Raw genomic sequence first — 15588 nt, 5'->3', positions numbered from 1 at the left:
ATGGAGGGGGCAGCACCTGCAAGCCCCCGCGCTCCGCAGGCTGAAGGGGTGGAGGTGGGCAAGCCGGGGGAGGATTTCAGGTACTTACCCTGAATCTGACTCTGAGGCTGAGGGTTAAAAGCAGTGGTGTGGTTCAAGGAGGCTCGTGGGTTGGGTGTGGGGGCTGGGTGGTGTGGGCTGACCCTCATGGCTGTACGACGCAACTGCTCCAGTTCACTCAGGCGCTCTGAAAAGGACAAGCTCCCGGGCTTTGTCTGCTCATCTATTTTCTGACGATGTCCTATTGTGGGAGGAGGGGGAAAAAGATCAGAAAATCTCACTGATACATGAGGTCTGTTGACTTTTTTTTTGTTTTATTTTTTAACCCCCTCATCCTCTGGCAAAGTACCTAACCAGCTAGCAGCCGTCTGAAATTAAACTGAAACCACCTCTCTGCAAGAAGAGGAGACACAAGCAAGTCATGCATTGTAACTGTATTGTGGAACAGCCCAAAACATGACCTATTCTGCAGAAGAAGATCCACTCAAAATTGCAGTGTCTTCTTACACCTCGCACTAGGACAGGAGGTGTTTCAAAAGGGGGATTGTCTGCAGGGATGCATAAAAAGAGGAAACATCGAGTGGCCCCTGTGCTAAACCTGCACTGCAATAACTCTTCAAAAATTCAGGTTGTCATAAGGCACCATAATTAGGCAAGTACTATGGGGCTATAAAATAAAAAAAAACCCCAAATCCCATTTTTGATCCTTTTGCAATAGATTTGCAGACAAAAAGAGGAAATAAACACCAGAAGCTGGCAGAATTGAAACTGGACTGATGAAGTTTATCTTAATGATATCAGGAGCTTCAGAAAAATGAGGTCTCACCAGACATCCGACTGTAAGAGACTAGATGCTGACATTACAGCATTGGCCAGTGCATAGATGACTTGGCTGTGGCCACGTGGGAGTTAATGGGTCCAGCACTTCACAGTGCAGCCCTTGGAGTATGGTCCCCATGAAGCTCTGGTGCTGTGGCCCCACGAGGCTGGGAGGGGACAAAGAAGGTGCTCGAAAGGCCCAGCTTCAGCACAGCATTGGGGAACATCCAGATTCAGCTGGAAGGGTAGAGACATAGCTCATCATGGGTAGGACTGGTTTCAAGATAAGCCTTAGCTAGCAGCAGTAAGCAGTACGCAAGGACTAAGGTAATGCATTTCTAACTGTTACCTGTGCTGGGATCCTGTGCTGTAACATCAAATATTGCACACAGAGTATATAAGAGGGACATCTCATCTGCTGGAGCACTTTCTCTCCAGTAGGCATGACAAAAGCATAAATTTTGAAGCCTTTTCCCCACATTTTTAAGAGCGACTCTACAGACAACTTTTTTGTCCATTGTCTTCCAGTGTTATGAGATATCCTTTGAGAGTGGGGTATCTTACCCTGGAAGGCTGCTGGCACCACACTTTGGGGCTGAAATGGAAACGTCCCTAGTAGACTTGTGTTTGGTGAAATTCTGAAATGGGGTGGTCTAGCCATGTTCCCAGGCAGGTGGAATCAAAACTTGACATTGTTATTTTCCTCCATCCCCCAATAGGGCTTTCCTTCTTTAAAATGACAGTAAAAAGACCTTCAGCAGAAAGCCCAAAAGCAGACTGTCTCTGGCAAACAAGTTGTCCTTTCAAAGAGGTTGTCTGCAAATGGAGGGCAAGATACTGACTGCAATGGGCCTATTAGGACATACCCTGACCTCCTCTATTTAGTCAATGGAGTAGGATCCCCAGCTCCAAAAATGTAATTTTCATGCGCTCTACTTGTGGACCTTCTTGTAGAGCAATGGATGTCTTCATCCCTCCTTTTCCCTGTAACCCAATCCCATTTATGCACTTTGTGTTTGTCTCAGGAAACCAGCTCCCTCATAAGTCTTTGTGGCTTATCCCTTCCCCTTCTTCCCATAGGACACCGTCACCCTGACAGGAACGCATGGCAAATCCCTAGCCCAGAGGTCACCATCTTTTTTTCTACTTGTTCCTTTGAAGGTGGTGGCATTATCTTTGATTTCTGCTGAACATCACCGTTTGCTGTCTGTCTGCTCCTGATTTTCATTTTCTTGTCATGAAGAGTTGCCTTCTGCGGCTTTCTTTGCATCTCCATCCTCCCTGCAAGGAGGTGGCCAGTGCTATTCCTGTGGTGAGCCCCCTCTCAACTCACAGCTACAGCAGTGGAACAGATGGGCACAAAACTCCTGAAAATAATCTACCATGCTCCATTCCACACATGCCCGTAGCATTTCATACATAAACTTTCATAAACATCCAGCATCCAATTTTGAATATCAGTGAATAAGCAACAAAAGATCTCTGAAGAGCTCTGTATGCCCCTTATTCTACAGAGCACTCTTTCAAGCCACCCTAACAGCTCAATCAAGAAACCGGATAATTTTATGCACTAAAAGGAAAATGTGCATTTAAAAGCAGTTCCCAGTAGCTACATTTCTAAAATTAAATTTTATAACTTGTATTATGGTTCCAAATCACAGCGGCTCGGCATTTCTTCCTGTTGCCAGGCCCTTTGGCACAGCTTGAACTGTCTCAGATTCCACACAGTGCTGTAAATTATCCCAAGAGGGGGGAAAAAATAAAATATAAAAAGACATATTATATAGTAGTGGTTTCATCATTAAAGAGACTCAAAAGAGGCTTCCAAATTTTTTTTTTTTAAAAGGAGAAGAGAAGCAAAGAAAGATGAAAAATACTTTTATCTCACATTCTGGTTGGTCAAGAGCAAATGCTTTGTTTGTCAGCAGTGCAAAGCTGGATGCTGCCTCAAGTCTTGGGGTCCTGACCCAGCACTTGAATGCAAACATGTGGAGTCATACATGATGTGTGAAATACTTCATGCATTTGGATTATTTTAAACTTCAGCAGGCTAAACCCAGGGCTTGCAAAGCCAAGATCCAGATCCTTCCAAATCCATCCCCCCATGATGTAATTTATTCCTAATTTCAAATTCTGCTTGGACTCTTCTGCTTTAAAATGAGTGCTGAGTTTGACCCCCTGCTACACTGCCTTCTCCTCCTACCTCCCTGGTGCTGCCCTCCCGGCACCCAGAATTTTGGCTACTTGGTGCAAACTCAAGCGTCCCGGCAGAGCAAACCGTTGTGCTGCGGCCCTGCAGGGAGGTGAGCAGTTCCTCTGAAGCCAAGGGGAGAAGGGCTGCATTGAGGCCACTGGGGTAGGAATTAAATTTCTTGCTTTACATCTATCTCCAGCACTACGCTTGTGTTGAGCTGGCATACAATGCCAGGCAGAGCAGACAAACCCGAGCTCTCTCTGAACAAAGCAGCAGTGAGCAGGGCAAACTAACCCCGGCACAGCATCCTCCTGAGATCACTGTGGGGCACTCCATTCCCAGGCCAGCTCCCTCTGAGACAATAGGAGAATCTCTGCCTCCCTCTACACTGCACATCCAACAAGTGAAACTCTGGGACCTCCCCACCCAGCCCTGCCCTGCCCTAGGTCATCCTGCCAAATTTTGGGCATTGAAAGGGGGTGTCTCAGCTAGCAGCCTCCTGCATGTGACCTCCTCCATAGCCTGGAGGTAGTAGTGGTGCATTGATACACCCAAGCCCTTGGGCTTCTGGAAATCCCGCTCATGTCAATGCATTTGAGAAGGAAAGACTAGCACCAGCAGGTTGCTTCCCAGGGCAACTCTGCTGTTGTTTTCATCCACAAGTTGTAATTTTTGATGGGAACTACCTAGAATCAATGTCAGGCAATTTTCATCTCAAGATGTAGCTCCAGAAGTGGCTATTCCCTCCCCACCCTGAGTCAAAAGAGTTGTTTAACCTTTTGTCCCTTAAGCCGACTGCTGGAGGTAGCAACACAGAACCTGTTTCGCATGAAGGTCGGCAGCAGGGAAGTGAAGAACTGTGTCAGAAAAATGTAACAAATACAAATGTTTTTCCCAAGCCACTATAAATGCACAGGGAGAGCTTTGCTAGGGTGACTTGTGTTTATTAGCTTTACTTTGAAGTTACCCTCTAGACACCTTGCTTAAAGAGCAGGCAAGTTACCCTCAGTTCACCCCTGTAAAGGCCAAGACTATTATTATCCCTCTTTTACAGGTGGAAAACTGAATGACAGAGAAATGAGGTGACTTGCCTGTGGTCAGACAGTGACCCTGTGGCAGATGCTTGCCTCCCAGCTTAGCGTGATGACCACAAGCCCAGGCTTCTCCTTTGCATCATGATGCAGCATAAAAAAGAGCAGGAGGAAGGTGCTTGGAAACTAGTGGGGCTCTGCTGAGTTGACAGCCTGGCCAGGAGGATCTGCCACTTTTTCAAAGCAGACAGGACTTTCTGGAAGTCAATCAAACATTGAGATGTAGGAAGAAGACCTTGTCCCTGAGCTCACAGAGGGAGACAGCTTGCCATGAGGTAGCACCACTGTCCTCTTTCCCTCCCCTTGTACCCGTGATTTTTCTCAATTTGCAGTTACTAGCAGAGGAAAGAAAATGACAGGATTTCTTTTTTTCACCGTGGGTTGCAGGGTCAGTGTTTGAGATGCTGGAATAAACAGGACATTGAGACTGCTTGGCTAAACCACAGGGTTTGGGGGATTTTAGATTTTTTTTTCCTTATGCCTTTCAAATACTGTCTCAGTGAGGTCAGGCAGATTTTTCTTTACATAGAATATTAAACGAGGAGAGCAGAGAAAATATTAGCTTTTCCGATACTTTTACAGCAATGCAACATGAAAGTGCTTTCCCTCTTAATGGGAAGGAAATGCAGTTTTATAGACTTTAAGAGACCGTGGAGCACTCAGCTTGGCCCCTGGCCATCTGGTTGGGGTTCTGCACATGGAAATGACAAGAACAAAGTGCCTTTGCTGCCCCTGTTTTTGTGCGCACTGGGCACTCATTGGGGATGGTTGCTTGGTCCGGGTTTCACGCCGCAGATGGCCTCATGGAGACAACAGCAGCACCCTGGTCTGCCTCCAGGTGCAGAAAAAGAAACAGGTTTCTCATTACCTTCCTTTTAACCTAGTTTTTGAAATTGTCACTAGATGCCTTTCAGTTTCAGAAGGGGAGAGGCAGGTAAAATAGAGGCTAAAGAGAGGCATGAGGCCATCGGTACTCTCATTCTGCCAGCTGAAGCTACTGAAATTCCTGCGGGACTGTTTTACAAGTGAACACTGCTGGAATGGATTAATGGACTCTTTTTTTTCTCTTTTATTCAAGTCACAGGAGGAGTACACTGTTCTGTCAATTGCTCTCATTCACTCACAAATCTGATTACTTGGAGCTGGTGCGCCAGGAGGTACTAATGTCCACCAAAGGTTTGGGTTTGGGGGACCAGGTGTATTATCCACAAGTTTTCTGTCCAAAATCAGCAGGTTGTACTTGCATGGAAATAGTATAAGGGGAATTTAATTAAGCAGATCCCTTTCACTCGATGGGGACCAGAATACCTCTTCCTCTCGCCTCTGCCTCCTTTTATCCCAGGCTGGAAATGGAGACTTTTCATACCCAAAATGTGGATTATAGACAAGAAAATACAGCATCTGCCAGACTTGCTGATGTGGGGAGTGACTGATGAGACTTAATGTTTTGGTTTAATGAAAACTGGCTGCTTTGGAACTACGTTGGATCTCAATCCAAGTATCTCCTCTTTCCAGGGCTTTTTGTGCTCAGGGCCTTGGTTTGGCTCCAGCTCTAGTGGGGTAGAAAACGAGCTATGTTTCATTGTGTCCAGTTAATAAAGTGGTAAACATTGTTTTGTGCCATGGAGCTAAAATAAATACAAATATTTTGTACATAGTGACAAATAAGAAGAAAATATTCTCTTTCACATAATTCTAGGAAGTGAACACACTATCTTTAGTGCAAAAAATTATATGTTATTGTAAACAGAAGTGAATTAAAGTATAGTGCTTCTATATTACTGCCAAGACGGGAAAGGCAAATGCTTGAAAATCAGCTATCCTACTTGAAAAAAAGCATTTATTCCTAACAATAGAAATAGTGCCTTGAGTGCATAAACCAGCAGTATTTTCCTATGTGCCAGATATCCCAGATAAAAAATACTTTGCTTACCCTTTTTGCCTGATTTCCAGTCTGCAGACAAAGAACAAGTAGCATAACTTTTCTAGGACACTGTTTGTTGTGTTTTCAAACAGACCTGACCTGATCTTACAGAAGTGTATGCAGATGTTTAGCATAAGGCATTAACCTTTGTTACAGAGCAGGTCATGGGGCTCTTGGAAATCACACTTGAAAATAAAGCTAATCTTTAGAGTGGTTTCCTCTCTAGCCTCCCTCAGCTGGAAGAGACTTATACCACACTCAGGCATTAAAAGGGCTGGTACGGGACAGCATCAGAGCTCACCAACCTCTTGTGGATTGTTAAAAGTGTGATGTAAAAAGTTCCTGAAAAAGGAATTGGACACATTGTAGGGTATTTTCCTCTTTCCTCAGTTCAAAATATTATTGCTGTGGCAAGGAAAGATAATGGTGATAGTAATCAGAGCTTTGAGTAGAGTCCTCAGCAGTTATATTTTTTTCCTGTTTTTCTTAAGCACTATACAACACAAGCCTTCTTTCCAGGTGGAAGAACCATCATGGTAGACAGACTATTACGCTAAACATTTTTGTGTCCTGTCTGTAAGACTGCAGAACTGGTGTTGGTTGTGACACCTGACCTGACTGTGGGCATGAGGTACTGGGAAATGTGTAAATGAGGCTGGATATTATGAGACTGGAAGACCAGGCTGGCATCCAGGCAGCCCTCAGAAAGCAGAATGCTGAGCAACACCAAGCACAGACAGACTGATACCAGGAAGCCCTTCCAGATTTACTTCTCCTATCAGCTCCCTAGAAAACCTCACCCTTTCTGTGTTTCTATGGAAAAATCTGCTTGTCACTCCAAATAACTGCAGACAGGCTAGACATTTCAGGTACCATCCTTTGCTGAGCATTTAATTTGTCCACCAGGTGATCCAATTCGGCCGTGTGTTGAACAAGTGTCCAGTGATACTGACAGGGTAAACAAAGATTTACATGGCAGGTTCCTTGCTCTCCAGTAACTGCCCACTTTGTCTGGGGGAAACCCCAGGTAGCTTCTTGCACCTCTGTTGAGTTCTTAGTCACCCTACTGTAACAACATGCACCCTGAGCAGCTCAGGATTTCTTTTCCTACATGTTTTAACAGTAGTTAAACAATATTTTGGCAATATTTTTTTTTTAATCTCTTCTTTTTTAAATCAGTGCTTTAAAAAACAAAACAAAACACACAAACGGACACTACAGGTAGCGCAAAATTGTTGTGAGAGGGAGTCCTGCCCGGGAACAAACAAGAGCAGGTGGGAGAGTCCAGATCAAACCTCTCTTGCATGGTATCCACTAGAAAACAAACTTCTGTTTCCTGTTGTCCAAGTGAGAGCCCTAATAGCAGTCTGAGAGCCCATTTTGTCACTGATTCATTATCCAGCTGCATTGGGAGAGCTCCAGCGGGGAATGTCCCCAGGAAAAGGGACAAGCAGAGGCTGTCAGTCTCCCTCTCCCCAGCCAGCACACTGACTGTGAGACTACGAGCTCCTCTGGGCTGGGTCTCTCCAGCTCTCTCCCTGCCTCCTGACAAATGTATGAAAAACCTCACGTCTACCCTGAGGTACCACAGCCAGAAAAAGCAATCTTGACAATTTTTGCAAAGCAGGAAATAACGCTTCCTCTCGCCTCAGCTCTGCTGGTGAGGCCTGTGCTGTACTAACAAATAGGAAGGCAAAAATGTATTTCCACTTAAAACACAATTATTTTGTTTGCCATGGATCCACCAAAACTTCTGATGAAACTGACATATACATGTCCTCTATTTCTGTCATGGAAGTGCAATTATCCTGTGGTTTCACCTCCAAAATTAGGTCATCACAGTGAAGTAAAAGTAAGGGAACCGAGCGTTAGGAGTTTGGAGGGAAGAACTTGTTCATGAAAGTTAAATTAGTCTGCAAAATTATACCCTTTGCTTTCTTTTCCCTTTCCCCCATGTCAATGTATATACTTTAAAAAACCTGACTCCTTGACAAAGTTTGAATGACTCCCAACTTAAGCATCACATTGCCAAAAGCCTCTTTTGTTTCTTTATAGTTTGCATCTTCCCACACGTACAAACCACCATTAGAATACCCTCCAGCCGTGGGCTGAGACATCATAGTTGAAGATATGTATGAGAGAGTAGGTGCAGAACGAGACACATCCAGCCAACCAACAGCTCAGCAAGCAAGCAAGAAAAATACAGGCACACCTCTGTCCAAAGAAAAGTTGCAGAAACACAAGGCTTGGGCAGCAAGGACTGAGACACCATCTGAGCAGCCCTTGGGAGAAAGTTGTGTCTCTGCTGAATACAGGTGACCAGGCTCCCAATTCAGGCATCTTAATCAAATGTGTAAGCTTAGGTGGGATGAATCTGGACTCCCCCCTGCAGCCTGAGTGGGAAAAGTGAGGGATGATGGCATTTACCACCTTTGCAGTTCCTCCAAGAGGACAAAAAATGGGGAAGTGGGTTGCACAAACATCATGGTACTGGAGGTCAGAGAAACAGCTCAGACAGAAACCCATTTCATCAGCCCACCGATATATGTCTAAACAATGGCAGGTCTTCATCATTCAGCCTCATTCAGAGTTGAACAAGCGACCTGCAACTTCAAGGTCAAGCCCTGTGGCTCACTGTTTATTTAAACCAGGTGAATTTGGCAACATAAATGTAAATTTAGCCCCCATGGATATTGACCATTTAGACTTTGATGACATGTAAAAAACTTCACTCCTGTCCAAACAAACAAACAAAAAAAGTATCTAGCTGGCTACACACTCCCTCTGAACTAAAGACTTTTGCTTTTACCAAGTCTGGTGACTGGTGTTTCTGCACAATAGTTGAAAATACCAGTTTTTCTAAAGAAATGAGCTTGGATATTTTTATCTGTAGGTTATTAAGCAGTCTCTCCTCTGTACTAATGCTCCATTGTGCCTACACAGGACTGCAGTTCACTGAAAGCTCATAAATTTATTGTGGTTCTCCCTAGTCTTTATTTAAGGTTCTTGAACCATTTTTTGCTTTCCTCATTTTCTTTGCAGCTGCAGAGAGATATAGTAAGCTACTGTACAGCATTTTGAAAGCAGGGCCTCTGAGAAGTTTCCAAACTGCATACAAGCAGGTTATTCTTTGGCTTGTTTTCTTTGGCTTGGTGTTAGCAGTAGAGAATGAGTCAAACAGCATTAACTTTCAAGAGGGAAGTGGTGTGGTCAACCAAAACTGTTTGCGGCTAGATTGCGAAGATAGGTAGAGCAGGTAATGAAGAACAGCCCATAATGCAGGGTGTAGGTAGGAGAGGCAGACAGACTCAGACAAACAGAGTCCTTAATAATTAAATCAATACTGTCGCCTAAATTTTTCTGCAGCTTTATATGCTAAGGTTATGACACAGCTTGGCCTTTCTGGAGTGGTCAGCCTTAAGGAGATGGCCTGGTGCATGTTGTGCTTAATGGACTCCAACTACAACACTGAGCAAGGGAAGAACAAAGGTTGGGTGTTATGAAAAAAAACAAACAAACAAATGCACACAAAAAGCCACCAACAAAACCAACCAGCCAACCAACCAACCAACCAACAAAACAAAAAGCCCAGCAACTTTTCATTTGTGGCTTGTTAAATTATTTCTTGTGTCTCCTCTCATTTTTAAAGCCTGTTCCTTATCTGTTCCACAGTTAAAGAAGGCAAGGAAGTTGTTTCCGTCTTTCCCTCTCTTTAGGATATTTCAGTTATCAACAAGCATATAGTGCTCTCATACAAGACAACTCTAATGATTCAGAAGCAGGGTTGAGATGGCCTCTCCCAAGCATTGCTCTTCCTCACACTTTGCACAGATCTATGCAGCACTGACATAGGAAGAGTCTGACCAAGATTTATCATTAACACTAACAGAAAATGCATTTACTCATTACAATTCCCAATTGCAGCAGATAAGCAAGGGCACAAATGGAGATGTAGAGCAAATGTTCTTTTTGCATTCTTCACAACAGGGGACAGAGGATGAAGCAAAAGCCTGCAGTGTTTTCGTATGGGCCTGCAAGGAGGAAACTGCTGCACCATCTGATAATCCAGGGCAGACAAGGGTGGGAGGGACTGCAGTGCAGATGGATTTTCACCCCTTCCAGTTATATTCCAAGAAGGAAATAGGGCTGTTCACCAAGAGCGTCACACCGCTTCATCCAGCTTGTCTCTTAGACACAGGTTGTTTTGGTAAACCCAGAAGTAAGACAACTCCTCAAAATCAGATGCTTCAGAAAAGGTCCTGCACTACCAAAAGCTTGTTTGGCAAGTGGGAGTGTCTGATCACTCCATGCATGGTGAAAGTTTCCCTCCACCCTTCTCCCAGTTCCCTTAGGAGCCTGAGGAAGAGAAGGTCCTCTCTCCAACCTCCTGCGGACAGCAGGGTGAAGGAAGCAGGTTGCAGTGGTTGTGTGCAATCGGGTCCTGCTGCCCTCCAGCACAGCCCTGAAGGAAGCTTTCTCACCTGCCAGCAGTGGGGTAGGCATTTGGTGGCCAGTCCTGCAGGGCCAGCAGGTGCTCCAACACCCCAGCTTTGCTGGCTTTTGCTAGCTAACCTCCTTCTAGGAAAGGTAAGGGCTCTTTGACACCCTTAAAACCACAGTAGGCAGGAGCACCATGGGGTTTGAACTACAAGTCCATCCTTCCCTAGCTCACGCAAAGACACAGCAGCCACTTCAAACCTTTCATTCGCTCACATTTAATGACTGCCATCCAAAAGTCCGTCCTTGCTGAAGAAACATGATGGATGAAGGATGAGATGCAGAAAACTTTCATTCAGAGCACCACCAACTAACTTCACTGGAAAGATACTTGGCATGTCAGTGAACTAGGGTCTTCAGTGGAGACCAGTGTATAGTCATAACCCTATGGCCAACCTACTTGCCAGGGTGCTGCATATTAATGCTTTTCTTTACATACACACACAAAATATGAGTGGTATCTATACAGTCTTTTTTCATATTTCTTCCCCCTCCAAAAGGCTTCTTCAATGATCTTAACAGCTTCAAATTTTTTGAAGGTAAATGCAGTGGACAGGAGAAAGTCAGACCTACTACTGCTTAGGAAGCATTTTCAGAAGCAATATACATTCACCTAATTCTGGTTTTGTCACAGTTACAGAGTACTTGCCCTCTGATTTCAGCAGAGCTCAGCCAAGGCTGTATATCCCTTGAAAATCTCACTGTGCAAATACAGGTAAACACTTAAAAATATTCACCACAGTCTTTGTAGACATTCAACGACTAGGCAATAAAATAATGAATATTAAGTGCAAAAAAAAACAGTTGACAAAGATGAAAAAAGTGCTTAAAACTTAATACCTACCTGTTAAAAAAAAATCACACTACTTCAAGAGGTGGGGAAAGAGCTGTGTGGGATTAAGTGGCTCAAAAAAGGAGTTGAAATAATTTCTATAGGACTGGGCCAGTATTACTGCTCTTCCTAGCCCACACCACAGCACTTCTTGTTTCCTGTTTACCTGCTTTATGTGAGGAAGAAAATTGTCCTATCAAGACTTCTGTTTAAATAACCAGCCAAATAACTAGGCAAGTAAAAATATACGAGCTACTGTTTTCCCAAAAAAGCAGTCTTGACACAAGGTCTCATATTGCACATCTTTGACATTTTTATTGAACTAATATAACCAATTCCCTGCCTCATGTCACCCAACATCAACTCTTCTGACTGACTCAGCAGTGAGACTGATAAATGCCAGGGAAAATAAACCTGTTTCCCCTTTTCCATATAAAAAAGGAAACATCTACACTATGAAACATCAAGGATCCTGGTATTAAAAACCTATTGAGGTCCTGCCCATTGAGTAGGACAAAAAGGATCCTCCGTATCACTGTTATGCCAGACAATAATGAGCATCCATATAAATTCCATAATCCTTTGCACACCTGATGGAGAAAAAACAGTACTGTTTTTAGGAGCTGCAGGTAGCTGCCAGCCAGTTAAAGTCCACATGAGGCAGGTCTTGCCTGGGCCTTGTCCGCCTTCAGGGATCTTTGCACCAGTTATAGCGGCTGCTTTTACTGGTCTTTTGAGGTTGTGAGCAGCGTGCCTACTGGCATGTCTGTATGATTCCCAATCTGAAACCAACTGCTTGAGAGCATGGGATTTGCTTCAGGTTCCTGTTACCATTGAAAGCCTCCCGGGGTGGCCAGGTGAGAAGACTCTGAGACTTCAGACAACAGGCCGGAGCTGTGTCAGCCTCACCAGCTGCTGTGAGGGGGACAACCCTGGCCCAGAGCTGCCCCTGTCCCAGGGAAGCTGCTCCACCATCCTCTCACGGAGAAGAGGGGGCTTGCTGAGCTGCTGGGATGTGCGGCACAGAGAGGTCTTTCTGAGACACAGAAAGAGCTGCAGAGTTGCCTGTGGATGCTCTGCGGATCTGACTGCATCCAGAAACCAGACCTCTGGTCCTGTCCTGCAGCCAGACTTCTAACCTCCAGTGTCAGGTGGTTCTGTGCTATGTGATGCTCCTGTGCTATACGGTCCTGTGCTAAGCCAGAAGGCCCAAAGCTGTATCACTGCAGTAATTCAGGCTGTTTGTGTGAAAACACGTGCATAATGGAAAAAGGCTGATTTCCCCCTCACTCCTCACTTTTCTGAGTCACAAAGGGACAAAACGCTCTCTGCTCTTTCTCTCTTTGTGTACTTTCATTATGAAAAATGGGATGGTGGCATGCACAGCTTTCAGAGCAGCGGGAGACGTGCCCAATCACAGGATGTACATTTTAGGCTGTTGTTCCCCTGCCTCTCTGGGGGACTGTGGAGCTGGTCTGGCTGCTGCGGGGGGTGTTAGGACTGTCCTGCCTGTTCAGAAACAGCTCCTCTGGTCTGCAAGCATGCCCTTGCAATGATACACCACTTTATTTTATTTAAATTGATTAAATTGCTCTCTTTGTCTGTCCTTCGATGAGAGACACACACAGAAAGGAAACCAGCAGGGATCCTCTACCTGCCCACACCCATTTACAGACAGCAACACATCAAGTAAAATCATGTGAATTTGAGCTGATGACGTTTTGTAACTTTCCCCAGCTGCCGCACGCTTGCACATAACCATTGCACAAGCCAACTACAAATGTCCCCAGAATGCACCCGTAATTTAAGCACTAGTCCGCCCACATCAGTGTCACCCAGACAATAGGACGCGGGGACACAAACACACAGGCACAGACCGGGCAGTGCTGAACCGTCGGCTTCTCTTGCAGCCCATCCCTTTCTTTTGTCTGTACACCGTCTATTTAGATTGGAAGCTCTCGGAGGCAAGTACCTTAGCCAAGATTTTTTTAAAAAGTGATTAGCAAAGCCGGGCTGTGATACTGAGAGGGTGGCGTGCTGCAGAGCATGCAGTGCTAGCAAAGGAAGAATGAGTCCCAGTTACATTTCTGTTATATGGACAGTCAGCTTGCAAATACCACCTTTTCCTCTCCACATTTTCTGCCAAGTAACTTTTAGGCACTATAAGTCTACAGGTGAATGGAAGGACCTGAGAAGCCATCACTGAATTTTATATGGTGGGTTGATTACAATAACACAATGATCCATTTTTTCATGGCTTCTAAACTGTTTGTTGGTACATGTTGGTCTCAGTTTCCAACTGATGGAGGCACTTGCAGAAGCAAGTGAGCAAGAAATGAAGGCGTTTAGTATTATTTCAGCTCACTGAGATGAAAGGGATTTTTGGGAAACAGTTTGGCTTTTTCTTGCGTGGAAGGCTAAAGGTGAAAGTGATGTGAAACCCTCAGAGGAATCATCCCTCCCCAGCCCCACTTGTGTGGGGTCTTCCTCACTTCTGCCATGGGATGGGTGACGACAGCCCCTCCCAGAAGCTGCTCTGAGAGTCTAAGGTCTGTGAGCAAAGGTTGGACGGGGCAGGTGAAAAGGTAAGCAGATCAGGATCACCTAACACTACCAGCCCTTGATGATTCCCTAAAAAAGACCTCAAGCTGGGCAAGGGGGCCTTTGAAGTTTTCCTTCAGAACAGCTAGAGGCCATGGACTTTCCCTGAACCTCACAAGTGAGACAGGACCATGGGATCACTTCAGGTCAAGGTCTGAGGGTTGACTGTGGTTGACCGAAGATGTGCACCTTACCCCCCCTACCTCCCCACTCCCTTTCTCTCGGCTGCCTTTGCCAGGAGGCAGAAGGAAATTTCCACTCCTAAAAGGGTGCTTCTTGGGCCAGTAGCTTTTTAAGCTCTTTCTCAAATACTGCTCAGCAATATTATTCTTTCTTTCTCCACTCCTAAGCATCCTGCCCTTTGATATAAAAAATGCCCAAAATGTATTTGAGAAAACCACATATCCAATATGGGATAATCACATTTAATGCCCAGCTTAACCTTGGACATCTCAGGCGCACTGGGGCTAAATCCATGTAGCTTTTTCATTTTGTGCCATTTTCAGGCACCTGATCCATTAGTGATTTTTTCAGAGCTATGTAGGTTAAAACAATTCAATGAGAAAAAGAGAAAGAAGCAGTCAAAAGAAGAAAAACCTAATTTTTCAGCAGACATACACAGTAGGTCAAATGGCCTAAGGGAAATATTTAATTTAAGAGTCATACTATTTCTACCAAGTTTCCTAACCAAAAGTATTTTCATCAGGAGCACTACTCTTGATCTGGTTACTGCTAATGATTTTCCCCATGGACTTTGCTCATAAAAACATAAATTGCTTTATGAATCATAGAATCATAGAAGTTGGAGAAGAAAATGATGGGTTAGGTCATCTTGTCCTTCCTCCTGACGGTGCAGTATTATTTCTTTTTATAAAAAATATTGAAAATAAGCATTTATTCAGAGCTGGAGAATAAAAATGCTAAGTTTCAAAAGAGATTTTAAAAACACATAATGAAAGCAGTGGAGGAAGAGCCAGATTCTTAAGTACTTTGGCTCTCTCTACAAGCCGTGACAATTTGATGAGAAGTATCATCTGGATAAGCACAACCAGAAATTCAATGACAAAAAAAAAGGACAATGCAAGTTCTGTGCAGCAGTAAATATCATGGTTGTAAATGCAAATCTGGTAGTTACACAGGCAAAGAAGCTGCTAGGCACAAACCTGGCCACCACGATAACTGTCACCAAATGTACAATGGGACATGCAAGAACCCAAAGTCTGCAGGCCTCTGTGCAGAGTGAAGATGGCATGTCTGATAATACATATGCCTTGTTATCGTCACCTATTGTGATATTTCCATGCATCCCAGTGAGCCAAAAAGTTGGTGCTTTGCATATTTGCTTTTGGAGCCTTTTGTCTGAGTATTTTTTCTGCTTTCCAAAGATGGTTTCAAATCCTGCTTTGTACTACTTTTTGAAGTTTTTTCCCCAAGCATGCCTAGTTGAAGAAACTGTCTTTTTGCATTAAAAAAACCCACTTTGAGAACCTATCTAATTCTGGCTCAGAAACTGCTCTTGACCCAGCATTCTCTGAAGGCAAAAGAAAATGCTTCTGTTATTTCTTAAGTTAATCAATCCCAAAGGTTTTTT

The 15588-nt window shown here is 44.3% G+C and overlaps 1 protein-coding gene across 2 annotated transcripts in view; it reads right to left on the bottom strand.

Annotated features, from left to right (window-relative positions):
• Positions 1–15588, bottom strand: part of RUNX1 (RUNX family transcription factor 1) — a gene marked incomplete at its 3' end in the record, with an annotated part of 172432 nt that overhangs the window by 31137 nt on the left and 125707 nt on the right. Inside the window, exon 5 of one of the 2 annotated variants that reach the window (XM_080358854.1) lies at positions 89–280. The exons of the other annotated variant lie outside the window; for it this stretch is intronic. Within the exon in view, the coding sequence (XP_080214980.1) occupies positions 89–280 (192 nt within the window). The remainder of the gene's footprint in view (positions 1–88; positions 281–15588) is intronic. 2 annotated transcript variants of the gene reach the window in all.

The sequence above is a fragment of the Nesoenas mayeri genome (genome assembly GCF_963082525.1).
Source record: "Nesoenas mayeri genome assembly, chromosome: 1".
NCBI lineage: Eukaryota > Metazoa > Chordata > Aves > Columbiformes > Columbidae > Nesoenas > Nesoenas mayeri.
The sequence above is the reverse complement of the archived record's forward strand: the minus strand, read 5'-3'. Positions and strand labels throughout refer to the sequence as shown.